Consider the following 25291-nt stretch of genomic DNA (forward strand, 5'->3'; position numbering starts at 1 on the left):
AAAAAAAAAAAAGCGTTACGTTTATGCCTTGAAAATGAAAGGTATGAATAAATTATCTCGAACTCACGGAGCCCGGCACACCCTGTTGTTCCTTTTCGTCGTCTCTAGGTGCTAAAGCATTACTAGCAGTTGTGGTAGTGGAGGTAGTAGTGGCAGTTGTGGTAAGGCAGGTCGTCGTGTCAACGACGCGTAGAAGAGGACCATGCCCGATGGTGTGACTATGGGGAATGTGTCCGTGGCTTCTTTGCATCGGTTGTTCGAAAAAACGATGATGATGAACGCGAAGACGTTCCGCCGCTCTGGTTTCCGCTGCAGCTGCTGCAATTGCTCGCTGAACTTCCGCAACCGCCGCACGTTTCGCTTCAAGCATTGCCTCTTCTGTAGGAACCGCAGAAAATTAATTGATTGATGGGATGTTGGATTTTCGAGAATCCTTGTATTCATTCCACAACGTATTTATAATAAGCCAGCCATTGTTCGGAGGTCCTTAATGTGGCGTCAGTTCGTTATCTGCACGGCAATAGTTTTTGAGAGGAATTACTCGAAGCCCGGAGTCCCTCGAGTGGGGACTGTTGAATCTCAAGCCGCATCGATTAAAAGACCCATTCATTCGGTCGTAGTCGTATCCCTGCTCATCGTCAATCGTTGGTTCTTGAGAAAACCAAACTACATATTAAGAATAATCAAATAACACTTACCAGCTCTTCTTTGGACTTCCGCGACTCTGTCCTCCGTTGCTCTTATAGTCTGGGCAACGATCTCCCCAGAAATACGTTTCAAACTATTGTCCCTTTCATTTCCGGCCGAGTCGGAACGATCCCCGGTATTCGCCGGTCCATTGTTTTGCGGATTCGTACCAGAAGTAGTAACGGCGGTAACGGGAATCGCGGGGCTCGGACATCCTCTTCGTTGAAGAATCGCCAGAGCTCTCTTTGTCTTTTCCACCATACCGAGGATACAGTTCAACATGACGTGGATGTTTTTCCATTCGTCATCCAGGGCGGCCGCAGCCGCTGGACAAGAACCGTTCTGTATACCGGATACGCTTCCCTGAGCACTGCCGCTCGTAGCTCCCCATTGTTGTTGGTGAACGAGATGCGGCGCCGAAGATGTTGTCGAGGACGCTGCTAGGTGATTTATTTGAACCAAAGATGGTGGCATTGAAGACTGAGGATGACTTTGAAGAGATGCCGTAGAGCCACCCCCGAGTTGCAGAGGGTGGTACCAACAGTAAGCGTCGGCTTGTTGTTGCTGTTGTCTTTGATGATGAATGGGATGGTGCGTTGTCCAGGGATTCATTGCCCTCTTTCCGTAGAGGGGACCGTCTTCGAACAAAGGTCCCGCGCCATTTTCGTAATATCTAAAATCGAGTGGTATATTTAACTCCGTTAATTTTTAATATTCGTTCTCGCCGCGTATCGACGGTAGAATATTGTCCGCGGTGCAGTATTGATGGAAATATGTGATTGATAAATTTTTTACACGATTTTAATTTTTTACTCGGTAAATCGAATATCACCGAATACAACGCTATACGATCGCTGTTCGTGTCATGTGTCACTAACATTCCCTTCTCTGCCGTGTATTATCGATCGTCACCGCGATGATATCAATTATTGTTTAAATCAAGAATCAAAAGAGATGAACTGTTGAAGTATTTTACAGACGGTTCGCTAACAAAAAAATCAAAGAAATTGTTTTTTTTTGATGGGTATAGATTTTTCGCAATTATTTCCATACTCGTCTATTTTTCCAAAAAAAAACGTCAACTTTCCAATATCATGATTTTTTAATTAACGGCACAACCGCACGGATTGCAGTCCGCATAAACGCGAATAAGGTTTGCACAGATATTGGATTTGGATATTCTGATTTAAATATGTATGATATAGGTGTGTGAAGTCGGTTTATCGGTCGTTGTGGGTATTATGGTACCCTGAAGTAGAATTAATAACGTATAGGTGAGATTCGCGAATGCATGGGGAGGTCGGGTTAAGGCGCAGGGGATTCCAGGGCGTACGAGAACATATAGAAACGTCAACGTCAGGCGCATGGAAACGGCAGCCACTCGAATTTCTCCCCTGGCTCTCAGCTTTCCTCTCCCTCCGCCCCTAAGCCCTGGACCCATCGCCCGGTAGATGCGAATTCTCCACCTACTAGTCAACCTGCACCGCCAAAATTAATCTGCCCGTGCCCGACGTTAACCGCAATTATGCACATTCATTTATCACGATTACAAACGTCTTTTGTTCTTTTATAGCTTCAAAATTATATATGTAACAAAAGTTTCAATATATCATGGCTCCTCTGACGATGCTTCGAATGAAGGAGCATTCCCAGGGAACTCCCAAAGTTGCGATCAGATGTCAGGTATCAGGAAGTGGAGTCAAAGGAACACAAGCTGGGGAATTCGGAGAGTTATAATTATCCGATGAAGCGGTGGAAATTCGAAACCAAGATCAGGAAAATCGGGAACCCCTGTTCACGTTGAAAGAATCACCGGCTGACGAATAAATACACCCTACACCGGTATCGGCCAGAATTTGTTCTAGTTGTGGAATTTGCGAAATAAATGTACATCGAAATATGTAGACGGTGGGCGTACGTAACGTACACGGACTAATTCGGCTGAGGAAAAATAAGGGAGAAATCCCTTCGGATTCTTCGCTAGGTGTTAATTTATTCCATACTTACGGCGTGTCAGATGCGCGACGTTTAAGAGAATGCGAAGTGGGCGGCGGTGGGGGTGGTCCGGGATAATGGTGGAGATTTGTGGCATTAGGGTGCTGATTGGCGGCATGTAATCCCGGCGCTGGTCCAGCAGAATTGTTGGCGCTGGCAGCAGTGGAGTTCGAAGGGTTCGCAGAGTTGGGATTTCCCGAAGCGGAGATGCTGTACGGTGGAAACAGGCATCCCCCTGCTGTAGCGTTAGGATTGTTCCGTTCCCCGAAAACCTCAGCAGGTTCTCCTGGGCTGAAGCCCGCAGCTTCCAGAACCACAGCCTCGTTTGAGCGCAGGTACTGCACAGACGTCTATAATCAAGCACGTACATTCCACTTAAGCTTCCGAAGGGGCTTAAAGATTTTATCTTATAGTTCAACCAGCGTGAATCGGACGTTCGATAACGTGTTCGGCGGCTCTATCACACGTTGAACTAATCCCTTCTTCTCCCGCTAATTACCAATTACGTCGTAGGCGACCTGCGTACGACGTCCTCGACCATAATATAAACACGGTCTTCGTTTTTAAAATTTTTTACCGTTCGTGTGATCGTCGCATAGCGAAAATTGAAATTTTATGGCTGTTCCGAAGGGAGGATTGATGTGTGCGGTGACTTTGCGGTGAGGAGCTACGAAGTAAAAACGGAATAAGCCGACGATGATGTCAAAAGCTGCGCCCACACCCTCCGCACCTTTATAGACCCACTCGTTCGGAGTAAAAGCGTTTCCATAGATTTTGCTAGCTTAGAATTCGAACTTTAATAATAAACGTGGCGTGACAGCTGCAGTTGGAAAAGCCAGAGTCGAGGGTCGGAGAGGGTGTCGCAGGTGCGTTGCCCGTAGACTGATAAATTAAATCGATGCTTTCATTTGCTATACTGTCTTCGCGGCTCACCGGAGGACAATTATACCCGCCACGCCGATTCCCAGTTTCCTTTCGTTCCGGCGTTTGCGTCGCTGGCTCTCGGCACTTCCGTCAAAATCAGAATCGCAATTCTTCGATCGGTTTTTTTTTAATTTTTTATTCAAAATTGAAGCTCAATTTTTTATTCACAGAACCGTTGGTATGATCGTAAGGAAGGAGCAGAAAAAATGAGGTAACGAACTATTCGAGGGCATTAATTCTCGGAACTGCAGATTGCAATTTGAAATAAGTATATAATTCCAGCCGTCATACAGCCAGCACCGAGTACGGCAGCTAATAACGTCGCCAGAAGCAAAGAAGAAGTTTGCGGGGGTTGGAGTCGGAGGTTTTCGAGGTGCGGGGGGGGGGTGGTGTAGAACGTAAATAAGAAAGTCGTAATAAGAGTAAAGCGCAAATTCCAATCAGTTGGCTTTGTAATATTCAAGTTGGCTTCTTTATTGCCCCCCCAGTTTTCTCGCTCGTATTTTCCCTTCCACCTCATCCTCTCGAGCCCCGTTTTTCCCATTCGGCGACATCCGGTCGACCGCCCTCTTTCTATACTTATATACTTCTTATTATTGCAGGTTCGCGCCTACCCGAGGGGGGGTATTATTTATCGACCCTAATTTAATATCGAAGCCCCCCTCCCCGCACTGTACCGATTCGCAATTAATAATTCCTGACCAATACCTGCGGCTGATACTTTTTCTTAATTCCTTTTCCCTGCCCCCTGTTCCCTCCCCTCCGTTGCCGCTACCTCGCGAAGAAACCCCGCAGCAGCCGTTCACCCTCTACACTAACCGTCTACTTCAGGCTTTTCAAAAGAAAATAAGAATATAAGTCAGTGCACTTAATTGCTAAGCGTAACTTTATAACATACACAGCAGATCTTGAGTCATATAACTCTACGTACCTGTACATGAGAGAATGGCTTTATGTATTTATGTCAATTGTAAAACGTCGAAACAAATACAACAACGATAAAACTGTGATATTCAAAAAGAGACCGGTAAATATTGAAGAAAAAAAGATACGGATAGATATACGCCGAGAGGTATATAGAATTATATTTTCGAAGCTGAAGCGTAGCGGGTATTATAAAATATACATATAATAAGCGTTGGGTGGTGTTGCTGCTGCTGCTGCTGTTGCTTCCGGTGTCTGCAGGAGAGTCTGGCTAATGTAAATGCGCATTATTAATTTGCAATTCGTTATCTACCCCTTCTTTGTGCACCACGAGAAGTGGCGGGTGGACGAAGCTGGTATAAACGATCAGAGGGTGGTAAAGACGACGAAGAAGAACCGCGCGGCGACAGCTGCAGGCGTTAGCCGCATCAAGATTTCAACTTTACGCTACCCCGTTACTATTTTCTACCGATACCTATCTCCATCGTATATCGTGAGCCTATTACGATCATTGTTACTAGTCTCGGCTTTTGTACTCTCCGCCGATTTCTACCGCCGACACGATTCTTTCACCCATTTTTTTTTTTGATTTCCCTTGATTGATCCTATTTTTATAGTATTATCGTTTCGCTTCGTACGGCGCATTTATATATCGTTTCTTCTGATCTTTATCCGGAGTTTGAATTTGAGTGGCTGTCTTTTAGCGTTCTACAAAAATACGTCTGGAATATGACGTCTCCGGAGTTCTGGAATTGAATCTTCGGATGGCGGATGTGGCGCAAAGCTTTCGTTATACTTTTCTACAACGGCGATCCTCTGTCGCGAGCAGAATCCCGGCATCCCTGGGAAATTAAAACAAACCGCCATCCCGCGGCGGAGCTCCTCTGTTGATTTTACTTCGTATTTCCGAACGCACCCTCGCGTACTTTCCGCACCCACACTCGAATCGTGCTCCCTATTTTTTTTTTTTTTTTCATTTTTCTCGTATTTTTGTTCCACTCAAATGTATGTGAAAGGAACGGGAGACGCGAATATAAGAGGATGCTGCGAGACCCACCCTTGCTCGGCAACAATCGTCTCGCTCGTAGTGGTCAACGTACGTATCTGACCGGGTTCGAGAGAAAAGCGAATAGAATACGAGAGGGAAGAAAAGCGATTGCCTCTCTGAATACAAATCTTACACCGGCGGACGATTCCCGGCTGTTCCCTAGTCGCATACGACGCTACGTTCGTTTTGCATCGGGACGACGATCCCCATTCCAATGTATACGACATACGTTCCTCGATATATCCTATACCTATATGCGAAATAAAGCGTCCCGATGCGTCTTTGAAAGGGTAATTCGTTTGGCGTTACCAAGATACAACGAAGGGCGCGGGCGCTGGCGTCTCGACGCCGATATACGACATGTATAAGCTGACCACCCCCTCGCGAGTTGCGCGCTCCCACGTCACGTGCACATCTAATTCTTGAATTTGTGCGGCAGGTGCCTTACGCGTGGTTCTATAAATATGTTTATTCCAAATTCCGAGAGGTAAACGGTCCCGAATCGAACAGAAAAATGTAAAACTAGGAGCCGGACACGTACAAAAGATACAAACTCTAATATTTCTCCGATATCGAGGGATCTTCGGTGAGGGTAACTCGAGCTCTCGAAACGCAGGTTGGTTATGGGTATCCGTGCACCTATCCGGCTAGAAATATAGGCGCGGGGATCCGCTACGTGGGCAGGGGGTGAGTTGAGATACGTCGGATATGGGGATGTAGTGACCCCGGAACACGGACAAGTGCAAGGTAGCGGTAGCGGTAGCAGGAACGCCGTGGGAAAAGGAACACCCCGTGCTTGCAGCTTTCGCTTCGCTTCACCGAGGGGCAAAGACCTACAATCGGCTTCGGAATAAACGCAATAGTAGGTACGCCACAATGCATGTAGATGTACGTCACGAAGAACGTACGTACGTACGTAGTACATTGCGACCGATGCGGTTGATGAGGAAGACAGGATCTGCTTTTTGTGATTTTCATTTTCGGACCACCGACAATATTCGCACCTGTTCGCAGTTTCTTCAGATTTCAACGACTCACCTGGTTGTTAGCTCTGGCGGCGTTGGTGAGATCCCTCTGTAGCGACGGTAGGGTGTGCTTTAGGTAGGGTAGGACGAAACCTCTCAACGGAAAATTGGTGGCCTCCTGAAGCGCGCCGTGAAATTCTTCCGCTGTCATCGCACCGCTCTGCAAAGAGAATCCCCGAAGAAGTCAATAAAAACCCCTTAAAAAATCTACTCGAACCCCACGTTCCCACTTCACGCAGAATTAAAGGCTTCGCGACCGACTCATCTTAAAAATTTTTCCACTCAAAACTCACCAAAAGACTGAGTACGAGGCTCCTAACCGCGTCTCCTGTCTCCGGTGAAATATCGCTCGCGAACTGTACGAGGGTTCCGAGAAGTCTTTTGAGTTTTGCGTGAGGAACTCTCGACGCGCTTCCTCCCGACGTTCCGATTCCATTGCCGTTCGAACCGGGGGACGCCTCTTCGTGGACGACGTTCACGGTAAGAAGTCTACCGACTATCGATTCCGCATTTTCGATTTTTGTGCCCTGCGGCAGGGGGCTGCTGCTGTCCGATGACCTCGATCCCCCTGTGCGGCTTTGACCGTCGTGGACGATCGTCGATCTCGATATACTCGAGGACTGCGTGGACGTTCTCAGGGAAACCGGCGACGTTGCCCTCAACTCCGTAGTAGAAGGAGGACATTCTTCCGGCGGTGGTCTGTCCTTCGAGGGTTGACCGCTACCTGTAAAAATTAATTTTGCCGAAAATTTTGTACGGGCTTATCGAAGCTTGAAAACCGCGGATCGTCATCCTCCGCCCGATTCTCGGCTCTTCACTGACCCGTTCAGATGCCGGCAGTTGAGTCGAGTTGATCTGCGTAGACAGTCGGCTACACGTAGGTATGAACACAACATGCAATTACTGCTCGCGTCAGCAGCTGCCCCGCAGGGTTTGCATCGCTTTGGCAGGGGAAGTCCGTCAGTTCTACGCGGTTTATACAATCTACACAACATGTGCGGGACGCGCCGCGGATCGACCGACGGCACATTGAAGTCGCGTTTCAAAATTAATAACGTTTTTCGATAGAAATAATCAAGAAGAGAAATTCGACCCACGGATTGAAATACTCGGCATTCGCTTTTCGGTGCTCAAACAGCGTATATAAGCATACACATGTATACCTATAACAACGCCAACAACAATAATAACGCGCACATTTTATACGTACGTACCGTACCGTACCGTACAATGGATTATATTTATCGGATGGGCATATAGGAATATTTGGTCGGTGCACGAGGTATTCGTGCGGAACGTTACCGGCGTCGGTTCTGGCGCGCGCGTTGCCCACCAGCTACGGGGGTTGTTTTAAACGGGTTCGGGGTTTGGCGCAGCTTTCGGCGGAAGATAAACGATCGACGTAAACAAATCAAACGGGTGACGTATTTCCGTATATTCCCGCATTGAAACCGCGTTCACCGCATCGGTGAATGGCTATTCGGTACACGCCTGCAGGTCCGATGCACGCTCCGACTGATTGCCCTCCCTCCCTCCCTCCCTCCCTCCCGCTTTCTATATATTCCCTTTCCATACTCGCTACCGGTTCATACGTACTCGAATCCCGAACACCTATCCTCTCTCCCCGATCCCTCAATTTCTCTTTCCACCCCGCGGCATCGCCCGGACACCCGCGGACAGCATAAATTCGATCGCGAACCGAACAGAAGTGAGCACACAGGGGTTTCGCGGAAAAGGGGGGTTAGCGGGGGGATTTATTAAACGAATGCGCCTGACAGCTTCTCTCTGCGAACGGGGTAACAAGGGAGGTTCGCACCCTCTCCTATCATCGTCTCCCACACCGACAACTTCCTCCCCCTCCCCCCCCCTCCCTCCTCCTCGCTCACCTCGCCTCTTTCCGATCCTCCTACACCGGCGCGCAGCGGCAGCTGTCCTCCTCATCACGCCGCTATGAAATCTACGCGCTGATTTTCTTTAAACACCTTTTACCGTGCCCGCAAGAATTCTTCCCACGCTACGAGGCACATCTCGGCCAGTTCCGATTTTTAGCTACAGATTTCGGCTAAGGGTGGTGCTAGTTAAGAGTGGAAGAAGTATCGGCGGGCAACGCTGTCGGTTTCGTGGCTAATAAATCAGACCCTTGTCAACGCCTCGACTCAACGGTCTCGACGGTTCACCGCGACAAGGGCGCGATACCGTCCAGATCTGGTCGCGTGGCACCGTTCTCCGCAATACAACCTGCACTACGACAGGTCGACGTTTTCGCCACGAAAACGACGAAGACGCGGAACGGGATGATATCCTCCCAGTTCGTTTGGTCGTTGAGAGATTTTGATTTTCGGGATTGTGTTTTTTTTTTTTCCAACCACCTGTTAAACTTTCGTTGGGACCTTCGAAAAAAAAATGCCCCGAATACGTTTTTCCGTAACAAGACAGGTTTCGGACCCCCCGTGGCTTCGACTCGCGCACTGATCGAAGCTGTGATGAAGCAGCTTTCATGTCAGACATGAGCTTGCAGGTGCTCGTCATGCCACAACCACCTGACGGTGGTCCCCGAGTGGTAATTACCTCGTACCGACCTGGAGAATTCTAAAGCCAAAAGTGCTTTGTAACTAACTCGGTGGCAGCCCCCAGGTATCCCATCTACCTACTTCCAACGCTCCCGGGGTTACGTTTCCACCTATGATGTGGGTATTTGTGTGGATATAACGTTTTCGCCGGTATTTATATACACGTACGTAGGCCAGTCGTCTCTGTATATATACTTGTGAATTTGTATGAATGTGTACAACGCGCCGCAGGTAAACGGAAACTTTAACAATTCCCAGGTTGGATCATATTATAGCACGCGCGACGAGGTTCAAAGACGTGTATCTCAACGTTGAGTCGCTTCCTCATTGTCAGACGCATGCGGATGGATAACGTTGTAACGCTACCGAGTACCGTTTGATACCCACAGGTAATAATCAACATCGGAATTTAATCGCGGGCTTTATGGTTTTCGCTTGAATCGATTGCGGCCGGATACACCGGAGTATCGGGCGGTGAAAAAGAACTCCGCGTATCGCATACGATTTTCCCTCCACGTTTCCTGTATACCCATCTCATACCGCGAATGCGTCTGCAGGTGTCACCTCGGGAACTCGCACATCTAATTCCTTGATCCTAGACAAATTCCGTCTTGATGGCTATTCGAAAATCCTGCACCAACTGCACCTTGGGCGCACAGCGTACAGGAATACCTGTACCTGTACGTGTGTTCGCTCCAAACATAGGCGCGCATCTAGGTGGTCTTGAACTAATCACATCGAGCTACCGCTGTTACCCCTTCGACCAGCTGTTACCCCGCCCGCTGGTTCTCAACTTCGCCATTCTCTTTCGCGAGCTTTCTCCCAGAAGTAGGGAAAAAAAGGAGGGGAAAATGTTCGCCGAGTTACCCCGTTGATTCTTGCGGACCGTAACTCGTCGTCGACGCGTCGCGCGATCGTCCGATTCCGCAAGAAACGTCCCCGTAGATTTGAAAGGCAATAATCGAACGAGTTTTCATATAATTCCCGCTTTCGTATCGACGCGTCGTCGCCTCGACACGAAGAACAAAAGGTTCGGAAGTGAAGTGGATCAGCAACAAATGAATGAACGAACGAATGAATAAACGCTCTCCGTATATCTCGGTAAGCAATACGAAGCTGGAACAGGGTAATGGGCAGAACTGCTAACCGTCCAATATAAATGTGAAAAATCTCCTGTCACTGAGAGCTGAAATATTCAGGGAATTAGGTATGAGACGACATCTGGTGCCACCGTCGCCCGCACTTCCACCCTCTTTCCCCCCCCCCCCCCCCCCCCCCCCCGACTCTGCACCTCCGCGAACCTCTCGCAGCTACCTAACTCCGCTTGCTCGACGAGCCTCGCCTCACTTGCAATTTCATGAACGGTATACCGTACTACAGCTTGTTTTTTTTTTTTCCTAAAACCAAAAACTCGAGAAAAAGAAAACGAACAGAGAAAAGAATAGCGAACAACAAACGCAGACCGGAATCGTGCAAAAGTTATGACGTCAGAGGGTTTCGCCTCGAATGAAAATGCCTCGGGCGCACGGATCGTTGGAAAATTGTTTACATCCGTATAATAAATAGGAGAGAATTATGGAAGTGATCGCTAATGAATTTACCGCACTCCGAAGGGGTTCGACCAGCCTGCAGGATTATTCGATCTTGACTATAATGCGGATGGTATTATAGAGGTATAGCATTATATTATAAAGCTGAAGTGCTAATTACTGCCGCCTTTATCTCAAAGTTAGAAAGACGTTGTCGTCTACGTCGTTGTCTTCCTCGATTTTCAGAGGGTTGGCGCGCTGTGCTGCCAAAGAGGCATAAGTTCCAAGGGCAATTATAAGCCCATTGTTTTCGCGAAGAAAATTCACCCTTTCACACGCACTCGCTGCACACTTCGCACACGTCAAACTGCTATAGGTCTGCCGCCGCCTGCATCGATTGCGGGAAATAAATTTCCTCTAAGAGGACAAGGGGCGCGCGGAGAGGTCGAAGGAGCCTTTTCGCCACCCGCATATCGCGGGTCTTTAAAGGGAGATTAAAATTCCGATGGCTTCCTATCCTGGATTTCTTACGGCACGGGATAGACGCGCGTACATAGGTCTTCTAATCCTGCAGGTTTTGCAACGTCCCGTAAAGTCCTTGTTTCCTTACAGCCGCTGTACTTATAGGTATAATAATTGAGAGTCGCTGAGGGTAAGTAAGTAAGGTGGGACTCAGCTGTCGTCTTCTAATTGCCGGGACAATGCAACAGATGGCTTTGATCGCGCCACCCCGCGGGGGAGGGACGCTACCGGGTTAGGGGATGGGGGTCGGGGGTTGGGGGTCGGGGCTCGGGGGTGGACTCTCATCCCTTCGCTGCTACAACTTTGCCACCCGCAGCCATCAGCGCAGCCATTTTATTTGCCCGCAGGTCGGGCGTTTGCCGGTCACCGCGTGTGAAAATCTCACACACACACGCACGCACGCACGCACACGCGCAACCACGCAAGCGTACGGTATACTGACTTTCCTCAAAAAGGTTTCCGGATGTATGAGCAAACGGAACGCGTTATAACGAGTTCAGTTCCAATGCAGAGAGTATTTGAATTTTCCTCCACGGAGCTACGATTTCACCCTACCCCGCACTTTTGATTTAGTCTCAGAATTCGAAAGAACAGAAGAATTCTCCTAATGAATCCAGGGTTACCTTAAAGTCCGGTAATAGTTTTTCTTATCTATCCGTACATTGCGTCGAAGAATCGATGCAAAACGGACTCAGTTCGAATCGGCGAGTGTGAATGTAAGAGGGATGTGATCGCAGGGGCTGTTGATAGGAATTCAGAAAAGATGAATTCTCATTTCCCAGCAAATTCATACGTACAGTAGATAAATTGGAACAAGGAAATAGGTATCTATATTATCTATGAGGTATACATACGCGACGCCATTAACAAGTGGCAAATTGTTGTCACGTAGTCGGTGACGCAAAAAACCGTTTGAACCCGCGTTCACATTTCGGAACAGTCACACGCCCTTTTACCTTCACTTTTCTCTTTGAAAGTTCTCCAATTCGGTATAATTTGAGCTGCGACCTTCGGTGACTTTGAAGGTAAATTTGGCGAGAAAATTACTATTCCGTTGACACATGTACGGTAATTTATCCACGTTTACGTCCAGTCGAAAAGTTTACCGAAATTCTATAGAAATCGCATTACATCACAGACCGTCCACAATTCCTGTGGGGTTTGTCGTCATTTTTACGTCCGGTGGTGAAGGAAATTCAACCCCGATCGAAACCCATAAAATTGGTTCGGTCCGAGGACCGACCGCACGCGGACCTCGACTACTGCAGTGGTATAAATTAGCCCCCGTACGTTTCGGTATACCGATTATTATTCGGACTGATAGCGGAGCCGAGTATTTTATCCGTGTATAGGTATGTCGTGTGGGATGAGACCGATAATTATAAACGGATGAATTCGAGCGTCGAGGGCGTGAGGCGAGAGAAAATCTCATACCATAGCGCCCTGTCAACTGTCAAACGCAGGAGGTTTACCTATACACGTAAATAGGCGGGAAACAGCCTCCCGTGTAAAAGATGTCCGAGCGACCGTTTGACCTTTCCAATCTGATCCCGAGAATTGTTTAACGATTGTTTTTCAAACTTCCATTGTACGTCGCAAGTACGACAAAGCGAATTGAACTAACGTGCGGTACGTGTGAAATTTAACGACGAACATCCCAAAACATAGGACATATTGTAGTTTACACCACACTTCGTATGCCGCAGCGGTAACGAGGTGATAGCGTCGAAAGAAACATTTTTCAAAACATCTTTTTCATTTCAATTCTCGCAAAATTACGAGCGACAAATCAAGCACCGTCTTCTCTCGTGGCGAAAAAACACGTTCGTCGGTTCGCCGGTCGTCGTCGGAGTTCAGTTTTCCTTCGAGTTTCGAAAAGGGCCTTGTACACACGTTCGTAGCGTATATACGACGTATATCCTGTGTGAACAGTTCCCGTTACGAACACGAAGGGCACGTACTACACACACACACACACACACGGGAGTGGCGTCGGTGCTGCTTGCTGAGCAACGTCAGGTCTACCGGATATGATATCAGCTGAGAGCAATGCTCCGCTGAAAGTGTTGGACGTGCCTTATCGTGCGTGGACCAGACAGCCAGAGTCAACCGACCCCGCGAACGCGAACGTGAACGTAAACGTGAACGGGACGGGAAACGCAAACGCCACCGCGTACTCGTCGCTGGAGAATATCAGGAGAGGATGCAGGAAAGCTGGAGAGCAGGAGCGAGTGTAACGCAGTGGTTGCGGAGGTTGAGATAACGCGAGGAAGGGCGAAAGGGTGAGGTCGGTCGGTAGGCTGTATGCACACACCGCTGGATCCCTTCGCGCTCTCCCGCTTTTCGCATCCTGTGGGTTTAGGCTCTGCTCCTCGGGGACCCGGACACCCCGAGGGTAGTTTAATAATTTCACCCTACGTCTGGATGCCGGTGGAATTTCAAAGTAAGATAAAAAAAAAAAGAAAAAAAAACTTCCGCTACGTTTGAAAATATTTTTTTTTTTTTTCAGTTCGCCCTCGCGATAGAAGTTGAACCGGGTCAAGGCGTTTCAACCAAGAGCATCGATTCGATCGACGATTACACGGATTTTTAAGGATTTCGAAAGGCTCGACGAATCCTTATAGAGGACTGCGACATAGCGATTAAGCTCTCGTCTGCGGCTGATATGTAAAAATAAATGCGTACGTGATAGGTGGAGCACATGTATCCTGGGACTATACGGAATGAGCAAGGCCGAGTAGAGAGGGCGGCGAACGTACATATATGGATCGTCCAACCTGCGAACGAAGCTTGAAACTCGTATAGCTAGTGATACTAGAGAACACCTGCGAACGCGTCGAGTCGAGCCGGTCCGCGACCCCTTCCGCACCTGTGCCCGCACTTTATCACGCGTCTCGCGCTCTAGTATTTTCCAAAGTCTATTTCACATTGTTCCCCTCTAGGTATAATATGTCCCGATTCATCTCTACCTCCGACCATTTCACCAAAAGGGGTCCGAACTCGATCACACTATGCGCGGATAAAAAACGATTCGATGCCGCAATGACGATTGTTTTAACAATTTTCCCTCCCTTTAGCCTTTCGGTTTTTTTGATTTCCACATCAAGAATCGATGCAGTTTTTTTTTTTTCGTGTATCCTTCGCTATTTTGAATCCGGGACTCCGAATCTGATGATATATTCTTTTATCGAAGTGATCGAGTTATCGCCAATTTTTCGCTTTTCCGTTCGAATATCCGAACACTGCGATAACAAAACTATGCTACTCGTCCAAGTTAGCAGAGTTGTGATCCTCTTGTACTCATCAGCGATTATTAGAATTTTTTTTATTGTCAGGAGAACTTGGGAGAAATCTTTGGTATTTGTTGCTCATAATAAATTAAGTTCCATCGATTCTACTACACTCGATGGGTGAATTCATAGCGCGATGAGAACTTCATCAGATGGTTTCTCGGAGGTTTAAGAAGGGCGTTGTACCCTGAGGTATAGCGTGAGGTAGTACGTGCTCTAGTCTAACCCAGGGGGCTTCGTTACTTTACTTTCTTTGCTTTCTTCTCTTTCATCGAGCCCCCGGAGCTCTTTTCGCGGACTTTCGAACGCATTTTAACTCTAGTAATAATAATAATAATAATAGCAATAATAGAAATGAGAATAATAGTCGGCGATCAGAAGCGAGGCTCCTTTTCGAAAACGCAATCAGGTCGCGGTGGTGTGAAAGTTACCAAAAATCGACGACGCTGATTCTTACTCGTCGTGATTTTTTTTTTTTTTATGACAGCTCCGATATATACGTGATTCCGATTTTACTCCGGAGAAAGCTCCGACGTATTATATGGGAAAGTTCGGCAACCGTATATTTTGTACTTCCCGATGGTAACCGAGGAGCGCGCGTGCCTCTTGACTGTGTGCCGAGGATTTCGGAGCCCAAAGTGCTCCCGACGTGCGAACGCTTTACCAGAAACGATCTAGCTGTTTAGATATAATCAAAAGACTGCGGCGACTAAATCCTTGACGAAAACTCGCGAAACGTGCTTCATCAACCCCTTTGTTTCCCTCGTATCCTGTGTGAATCGGAGAAAAACGAATATCCCTTAAACTCCTCCCTCGTTGTAAGTTTTTTCTTTATTTTGACTTGTCAGCCAAATAATATCTGCGGATTTGTCCGACGATTTTTTGCTACATGGAATGGAAAAACATATTTGGTTCATCCTTTTTTTTTCTATTTATTTCAGAAAATACAGCTTTCCAATAATTTAAATACTTTTTAATGACTTGAAAACGAAACTTTCGTTGAGGGTCGAATGAAAAATTGAAATCGAAAAGCAGTTTTTTCTTTTATTCCGAGTCTCTTGGTCGAATCACGAAAAAAAAAAGTCGATGGAAGAATATTTGCGGCGGAAACGAAGGGGAACTTTTCTAATTTTTGACAAAATAATTGCGTCGGATTTAAAACACAGAACTCGATATTCGGGGGAATTTAATTATTCCCCATAATTCTCCGGTGGTAGTCGTACGTCACCCGTGTGTTTTATTGTACATATGTAAAAACACATATCGCGGGCGATGCACTGCGGGCTACCGAGATTAGATAGCGAAGCGAAAAAGGAAGGTATATCACGAGGCGAGTACATGGTATATAAGGTATATAGGTATACACCTCTGCGTAAAATCCCACCTAACCCGCGATTTGAATGGATGTGCGCCGCGAGCATTCATTGGAGGTATAATACGGGTACCCCCATGGAACCACCACCGGCAGCCTCATGTATAACGCATGTAAATGTGTTATGCATGTATAGGTAAATTTTACGCCATCCGTACAGGCGAACCATCTACCGTCTCCTTTTATTACATACACACGTCGATTTCAAGGGTCATCCGGAGGAGGGTGAGCTTTCGCGTGCTTCCAACCTTTTCCCGTCTACTACCGCTGTCCCTGAGTTTGTCGATGTGTTCGTACCTAAAAGTTGAGAATATCGAGGGTTGCTTTCCTCTGTTCGCATTTTTCTCATTCCGTTCTACGCGAGTAGTGTTAGAAATGTAAAAAGAGTGCGAGATAAACGCGGTCATAGGGGTTCTCGTTAACACCAGCCCTCATCTCCAACCCCGAGTCCGCTTCTCTTACTCTTCCCTTACTCCACATATTGTAATCGCCGATGTAGCTGTGGATGTGAAACGTACACGTTGTAATGTGCGCCGCCGCGATTCGCCTGTATTACTCCGCAATTCCTTCGTCCTCCGCATGCATTAACGTTGTACGTACATATTGTATTCGAGTGCAGTGGACACGTGTAAACGACACGCGTATGGTATACATACATAGTCGGCTATATACCAATTAATAATTGAGCTTCCGGAGCGCGGTGCGTGTGCGCCCGCAAGTGGTGGGCGTGTCTCCCTCCCTATTTTTGCTCGGTTCTCGTGTTATTATTTTTCTAGAGCTTATCCGATTTCTCACGATTCGCCGTAATTCCGTGGTGCGATGTAATTTTCACGTTTGTCTGACCATTATCTCATTCTTTCCTCGCTCGCGGTGTATTTATTCAAAAATTTCACCCTCCCCGGCGATGAGAACGTTTCGAGTGAAAATTGCGCCACTCCCCAACCGAAAGAAGGAAGATTTGCATTCCGAAAAATGATGACGGAGAAAACGGGTGTAAAGCGAATGGGTTCGAAATAGCAGAGATTTACGAAGGTCAGTCGTTATAATCCGTGCAGCAGGCGACGACGATGACGCAATGTTATTCGTAAATGTCGTCAAATGTCGCGTGTGTAATATCCGAGATTTTATGCGCATTCATTTACGTTTTTCACTGACCAGTTTTTCATTTTCTTCTTTTTTTATTTGTTCAAATGTTGTATAAAGTACGCGCATCGAATGCCGGGGGTTGGAACTGTGGAGCTAAAGTAAGGTGCAGAGAAGGCGTTTGAGGGGATTATAGGCCGAAGGGAAAGACAGACGAGTTCGAGTTGAAGTTTGAAGACGAAGAACTGCGAGTCTGGATTTCCGGAATGGGTATAGCCGCGGTAAGAGAATAGGAGAATTTGCGGCGAACGAACCTGCGCAGGAGCTTTCATTTGAATCCGTTGATTAAACGTTTCCCGGGACGCGAGAGTATAAGGTATTATGATGGGTATCCCGGCCGTTTTCGGGCTACGTCGGCAAACCATATTCGGGAGACTCGTGGGATATTCCCGACCTCCGGAGAGATAAAACCGGGGATAGTTTTGGAGGACGATCGTTTTTCCCCATCCGCCGAGAAGACGTGCACGAATTAAAAAATAAATGTAACCCATGAAAACGATAAAGAGATGGATTTTGCAAAAATCGATCCTCTACCGTCGCAGGTCTTGTACGTCTGCGAGAAAAAATATTCTCGGCAAACTGAGAAGACATGTGAAGATTCCGTGCCATGTACAATGATGATAATAATTGGCAGTTAACGACGCGTCAGTTGAGTCGGATTTTTTAGACAAAGATGAAAAAATGAGGAACGGAACGTAGCGGCGGTCCCCGTAGCTTGAGAAATTGATTCTGACCTGCCTTCTGGTTGATCTAGCTTTCAGTTTTGTTTGAGGTTTGTTGCCTGCCGGGTGTTGGGACCCGTCAAGAACAGCTCTGCGCTGCCAGTACCACCGGTAGCAGCAGCAGAAGTAGAAGTAGAAGGAAAAGGAGCGGGAGAAGGAGAAGGTAGAAGTGGAGGCACAGAGGAGCACCGTGCCACACCAAAGCGTTAACCCTCTTGCCCACCCTCAACAGGCCCCTCTTTGTCAACGTCTTTAGCAGAAGCTCTCGGTCCTTTCTTCCACTGAACACCCCATTTTCTATTGCTTGTATTATTTCTCCTAGATATATAAGTGGCGTCTCGCGCCTCTGTCTTTTGTACCTACTGGCCCGGTTCCTCCGATTGTTTTCATCGAGGGTTAGTTGGAACCTGACGAGAAAAAGTGAATACAAATTTTTCCAACGTCACGCGCGCTCATCCGCTGCCCAAAGTTTTTGTCCGTCGGATTTGGAAAAAAAGAACCCTAAAAGGATACGAAAAACGCCTCGGTGGGGCCGCACGCCACGGACGGGTGGTCACGGTCCATATCGGACTTCTCTCCTCTTCCCTACCTCGGCGAAAGTCGCCACTGCACATGCTTTTTATCACCAAAACGTGCTGATCGGTCTCTAAATAAACCCTCGGTATGAGCAAAATGAACGGAAAAATGCCGACTCTATAGAACGCCGGTTCTTCCCGGATGGACGTCATACCGAAGAGATTAGAAAAATCTTTTAGCTCTGGTCGTTATTTTTTGTCTATCAAATCGATACTCCGACAATGTTTTGCATCGAAGTGTTCGTGATCATCATCGTTGTACTTTCCACTCGCTTCGTTTACGCCCCCGTACGCGCCTTGAATTCGCCACCCCCGCGTGGGTGATCTCACCGGGGGTCAAAGGTCGAGTCGACAGCTAGCGGCTGACGGTGGCTGTTTGTTCACATCCGCTATCAGTGCGGCCCAGGTTCTCGTTGCCTCACGTATGTACCTACGTGTCCTTTCCTTTCCCGTTCATACACTACTTCGCAACGCGGAGGACGTACGCGAGATGTCCTCTAAGTACATAGATGATATTTTGCAGATGTATAGTGCACAGATACAGGTAATATGTAGATGTGTGTACGAGAGATATGTCGGTGCAGATGAGGACACGTCGTATAAACCGATATCCGAGAGCGAACGGTGGTTTCCTATTCCCACAGGGATTGTGACGGGGCAGAAATTATTTATTACTCACATAGTAGACGCAACCCTTTTTTCTATGGGTGTATATACGTGAAACTAGACGTATTGCGACTTACTTAGACTCGTCGGCGAATCGAGAGATTTACTAATGATCAATCGATCGATCGACTCCTACGTATATCACATGAGACGCGAACTGATAACAATAATGATACGATATTGATTAGGCCAGAAATAAAGAGACAAATTATCGATTAGAATAGGTAGAGCTTTTCGCGAGAGTCGCTATTTAGATTCATTTTGTCCGATTCGACGAAAGCTGCAAGAATTCTCGATAAAGCAACGAATATGAGAATATCGGCGGTGGGTGAAAACTGAAGATCTCCCATATTTTCGATCAATTTTATCGACAGATTGGAAAATCTGAGCTTAAAATACGTCGAAATTTTAATTTTTCGTCCGAAAATAGCGAAAAATCGATTATGCGCGAAAGTTTTTGCTACGCGGTATCATGATGTAGTTTTATGTATTTTCATCTCCAAAACAGGACTCCAGAGACTGAATTTTACGGAAAAGAGATATCGACGAGCTAACATACCTACATATTTGAAAAAACAAAAAATTTCAAACAATAAGTCTATGATAGCTGAAATCCGATGCAAAATTTTATGAAATTATTCACCATCAGTGGGTGTGTATAATATTACGTAGCACAGGTATGTATACACTGGATCCAATTTGATAATTCCATCCGAGCAACCAGCGTGTAAATATATCGAGCTAGAAAGCGTATATGGGACGCAGATGGTGAAGAGTGGCGGAGGGTGAGTTGAGTTCCTTTGGAACTTAAAAGTAATGGATTAGTTGTTAATCACGGTAGCGAACGAGCTAGCGAACGCTTTATAATTAAGTTTATCGGAAAATGGGAAACTTGGGGTGGGGGATCGATCCGACAGCCTTTGACGTTTGATAGTTGGCCGCGGAACGAGCTATACCTATGCAACTGCCTCGGTGCATCCAGGATGGGTAATCATTAATATAACGGTGACAAGTATAACATCCGCTGCGGTGTCACCGTTTCTTTATTGCAGTAAAATCTCTCACCTTTGCTTCTGGGTTTGAGGTTCAGGTTGACCGGCGAGGGTTCCGGATTGTTGTTCGTGGTCGGAGTGAGTTTCGAGGTTGTTGTGTGGCTATTCTGAGATGCGGGGGCGGAGGCATCGGCCGCCCCCGTGATGCATGTGGACGCGTGGGTGGTGCTGGTTGGCGACAGACACTCCTTGGCCTCTTCCTTGATCTTTATTCCGAAGGAGTCTTCCACGTCCATCTTCATAATCGCGAACTCTCTAGTTTCGGTAATCGTTGCAATGACCCTCGCATAAGTGATGCCTGGAAGAAGCAAGAAGAAGATAAGGAAGGAGAAAAAGGCATTGTCGAATTTGAGCGTCTGAATTGACTGAAAAAAAATTCAGGGATCCTCTGCAAGCGGGAAATGTGATATCGTCTGCACCGGGAGGAAAACGCTCGCTGCTGTTGGTGCCACGAAAACAGGCGGCACTCGACGAAGGCGGTCAGTTTTTGCGAAGGCCTAAGTCGTCGTCCGCTGCTGCTGCTCCCGCAGATTTTGGACCCTGACGGTTGCCGGTATATGCGGGACCCACGGATGACAAAAAAGGCGCATCTGCATCTAATTACGCTCACTTGACCTTAACGATTTTTCATAGATGCTGAACGTACGCCACGTACCTATGAGGGTTGCTCAAGGAATTTTTCATCGGGATTCTCTTTTATGAAATATTGTAAGAGAGAAAAGAAGTCGCGCCGACTATAAAACATTTCCCCATGCGACGACCTATCATTATAGATATATTTGGTTCATTCTCGAACCATAATCTGAGAGAAATTAGATTTACCTGTGCATCAAACCGGCAAATTTTGAAGCTTCAGCCCTAACATACGTGTATATATTGAAATGTAATAAAATTATTGATACGATACGAAAAATTATTTTTTTTCCTCACTCTTGCCTCATCTTTATTGTGAATATTCTCATCGTTACGATTAATAATATTACAATTATTATTTTTCAAGGAAATAAACCAATTCAAGTGAATCGTCAATTTATATTTTATTCCAAACAGTCGAAACAATACATTCGTAAGATAATCTGGGTTGAACTATGGAATAAATTATTTTGGGTGAACAAGAAAATACATCGGTGGAATCCATGACAATGGATAACAGCATGTAAAAAATATTTGGATATAAATCAAGTGCAATAAATATAATTCAGAATGATTGCGGATCTTCTTCACAGTAAAGGCTTACCGATAAGAGGACGTACAAACTCACAGATTAGGTCAGGGTGTTCAGAAACAAACTTTTCGAAATCGCGACGGCGTACGACTTGGTGCTTCTCTAACACCAGGAACCTCAATGCCTGTTCGCGTAACGCATCTAGCTTAAATTCATCAGCGAGAAAGCATGTCGGACGGAGTCGACTCTACGGTCCTTTGCTCATGAAACGAGCCTATGACTGGACAGCGCATAGCGATCGCAATTCATATCTCAGCTCTCCAGGCGCCGAGTTCGCTAAAATTATAGACTCAAATGAAAGCCTCATCTTGTTTTCTCGAGATGAAATAACTAACTTTTTGTACGTCTTGGTTCCTCACATCAAATGATTGTCATGTGGACCTCCAACTCGGCACGTTCCGTATTCTACGTTATCCAATTTTAGTATACACAATAAAATAGAATACGGAATGTTCATTAGGGTGGGTTGAAAAAAAATTTTTCTAATGAACCAAAAAATAAATCGATTTTTGAGCAAAAAATAAACCAATTTTTAAATTGGGTCTAATATGCTTTTCTTACGTATTTTGATCTCAGGAATCTGATTTTAAAAGAAAAATTGATCTATCTTTAAAATTAACCGAGTTATCGCCAATTTTCAGCTTTTTGGGGTCAAAAATAGAAAATTGATTGTTTGGTCTATCTACAGGTAATTTGAGCTCAGGAATCCGAATCCGAAAGAAAAATTGATCTATCTGCAAAAATGACCGAGTTATCCCAATTTTTTCGCATTTTTTACCATAAATTTGAGGATATCTCGAAGGGAAAAAATCGTAGCTCAATTTGGACAACGGATTCGTGTTCCTGAGGTTAAAATACACAAGAAAAGTGCCATACGATCAATTTTTAAAAATAAAAATTTTTGGCCAAAATTTGAAAAAATCGTAAGGGGTACCCCTTGGAAAAATCTCAAATTTCGGCCAAAATTTTTTATTTTTTAAAATTGATCGTATGGCACTTTTATTATGTATTTTGACCTCAGAAACACGAATCCGTTGTCCAAATTGAGCTACGATTTTTTCCCTTCGAGATATCCTCAAATTTATGGTAAAAAATGCGATAATTCAGCGATAACTCGGTCATTTTTGCAGATAGATCAATTTTTCTTTCGAATTCGAATTCCTGAGCTCAAATTACTTTGAGATAGACTAAAAAATCAATTTTTTATTTTGGACCCCAAAAAGCTGAAAATTGGCGATAACTCGGTCAATTTTAGAGATAGATCAATTTTTCTTCCAGATTCGGATTCCTGGAGTCAAAATACGTGAGAAAAGCATATTCAAACCAATTTAAAAATTGGTTTATTTTTTGCTCAAAAATCGATTTTTGTTTGGTTCTTCAAGAGTAATCTCACATATAATCAGCTCAGGAATCCAAATCTGAAAGCCAAAATCATCTACTCATGCAATCGATCGAGTAATCATTACGTGGAAAAAAAATTTTACTTGATATTTTGAGGTAGCCTACTCGTTTTTTGAATAAATAATTAATCAAGTAGGGTACGTCCAGCAATAAAATTTTTTTTTGGTCAAAAATCATAGGAAACATCTAAAAATTGTCGATTGTGATTGTTTTTCACTCAACTTTAATTTTAAGTAAAAAAAAGAGCATGTCATAATTCTTTAACTACTAGGGGGTTCAGTTTGCTCCGAAGACGGTTTCTCAGTTGACACAACCTGGGGATGGCTAGGTTTCGAGGCTCGCTTCAGGCATCTATACTTACACCGGTACGCCCAGATATGTACGTACATACACGTATTATACACCGAGGTGCAAAGCTTTTTGGTATTGACTATCGCGCCGAGTGCGAAAATTCTCACGTGGTTTTCACCCTGTCCGCCCACGCGCGGCCCCGTTATTCCCATTCAATTTCGTCGCTACGACTCGAAGCGTTTCCGGGTAGAAGCAAAAAGAAAAACAAGAAAAAACGTCGGTATCAAAAATTGCGGACGATCTTCAAATTATACCGATTGATCGATCGATCGATCAACCAATTAGGACTGATCGAATAAGCAATTTTACGATAGAATATACGAATACGGGATGTCGGCGGCATACCTATCTTTCTCCCCAAAGAATAAAGCTTCGTTCGTCGCTGCCGTAGCGGGTCTGCGTGTCTTCCGGAAAAGCGAAGTTTTACTCGTGAGCTCTGATTGCCCAGGGGATGGGGATGGATGGTCTGAAAAGGCAAGGGTTCATCGCGGCACCTGCTTTCTATGATTTTTTTTTTTTGTTTTTTTTTTTTCTTTCTATTTCTATACTCTTTTTTTCTCTCACTGCAGTCACCGCGCTTTCCACCCCTCTTTTGTTACACCCCTTAAACGTACAAGCGATGTGAACCCGCACCTTCGGTGGAATATAACCAGGTAAACCAAGTTCTGAGCTCGTTGATCAATTTCTAGTAGCGTACGTATTTACGTTTACACTTCACCCTCCGCCGCCACGCGATGTGCGTGCTTCGGAATAACCCTGGATTTAATCATGAGTGCGGATATCGGCTATATCCTACCTGCATGGGGAATTATAATTTTTATGCGTTTGCAGAAATCCGATGAACTGAAATCGTTCGTGTGTTCGTAAGCTGTAGGCATCGCTTGGATTACATACATAGTTATTGTTTCGGGGTCGTACGACGTATTCGAAAATTGAGGACGGGAGGTATCTGAAATGGAATTGATCAGCGGGTAGATGTATCAAGACGTCATTTCCTGAGGCACGGGCATAACTGGGTCGATTCGTGTTTGAGTAATATTTTCAACCGTAAACAACGTTAACGGTTGGACGAAATTCGGAATTTCGAAGTCCGTGATATTCTGATTTGAATTTCCACGATTTTTGAAGATCGCTGGTTGCTCTCCACGAATATATTTGGGGGCGAAAAATTACACCCTTCTCGGCGTGCGTTACAACGACGACGTTCGGAAGTAAAAGTGAAACGAATTTCAAACGAAATATCAGATAGATCTGCCAACGTACGTACGTACAGTCCGCGAAGGGCCTCCGCTCTCCTGTGGCGTCGACCACATGGCCGTATCACGGAATCCCCCAGATCGTGTGCGTGCGCCATGGCTCTCGTCGAGTCATAGACACCGTGCTATGCATCTGACAGCCGGGATACGAAGCAGAAGCCGCACCGTTCCGGCCGTTTCAGTTACCAGCCTTCCAGCTTTCAGCTACAACTTTGGCCGTGGGCGACTTGTGCTTTTGCAGAGTAGAGCTTGACGAGTTCAAACAAATAATAAATTCCCTTTCGTCATCGCCAGGCCATAGGTATCAATTCGCGTGGTGCGAGGGATCGCCGATGTTTATCTACGGGGTGGCGGAAAAAGGAACGGCCTATTTTAAACACTGAATTGAAGCTCGCGCCTCGCTAGAACGAAGTATCAAAAACTCCGAATTTTTCTATTTAAAAACTAGAGGGGCCAAGTTTCAGCTACTATTGAATACTCGAAAGAAATATATTTCATCAGCTTTATTTCCAGAAACGTACCCTTGCAATAGAGGGTTGAACTACGGAGGATAGATTATCAGATTTAATCATTTATACAGTCACTGTCGACGCGTGGCGCTTTATGCTTGTCAAAATATACCGGGTATGTAATGTGTGTATGGGAATATAGTATATGACGTATGTACAGTGAACGTATACGTAGAACGGTATATATCACGCACGGTAGATAAGTACAGTATAGGTGTACGTACACGTATAACTCCCACGCTCAGCTGCTCCTGACTACTCTATAAAGTGATTTCTGACAGGAAATTTTGACTTTATCAAACGCAGATTCATCAACCTGTACAACTACCGTATATACGCATACCTGTGCCATAACCCCGATCCTTTCTAGCCCGGAGCTGAACTTCAATTAAAATATTTTTTCTCATTTTGATCCTTGAAATATTGTTACAGATACTATGCACCTATACGTATAATTGCACGGAATAGTTTCAGTTTTGCCGAGGGTATTCAACTCCTTTTTTTT

The 25291-nt window shown here is 45.7% G+C and overlaps 1 protein-coding gene across 2 annotated transcripts in view; it reads right to left on the bottom strand.

The window, feature by feature from the left end:
• Positions 1-25291, bottom strand: part of LOC105691426 (protein CBFA2T3) — a 36863-nt gene that overhangs the window by 1003 nt on the left and 10569 nt on the right. Inside the window, exons 2-7 of one of the 2 annotated variants that reach the window (XM_048651038.1) lie at positions 20058-20342; positions 6897-7327; positions 6617-6763; positions 2695-3020; positions 699-1360; positions 68-378 (exon numbers count right to left, since the gene is read on the bottom strand). In XM_048651038.1, the coding sequence (XP_048506995.1) occupies positions 68-378; positions 699-1360; positions 2695-3020; positions 6617-6763; positions 6897-7327; positions 20058-20286 (2106 nt within the window). In that variant the 5' untranslated portion in view covers positions 20287-20342. Of the gene's footprint in view, positions 1-67; positions 379-698; positions 1361-2694; positions 3033-6616; positions 6764-6896; positions 7328-20057; positions 20343-25291 lie in introns of both variants that reach the window. The other variant, XM_025746635.2, reaches the window with a different exon arrangement.

The sequence above is a fragment of the Athalia rosae genome, chromosome 2, assembly GCF_917208135.1.
Source record: "Athalia rosae chromosome 2, iyAthRosa1.1, whole genome shotgun sequence".
Classification (NCBI taxonomy): Eukaryota; Metazoa; Arthropoda; class Insecta; order Hymenoptera; family Athaliidae; genus Athalia; species Athalia rosae.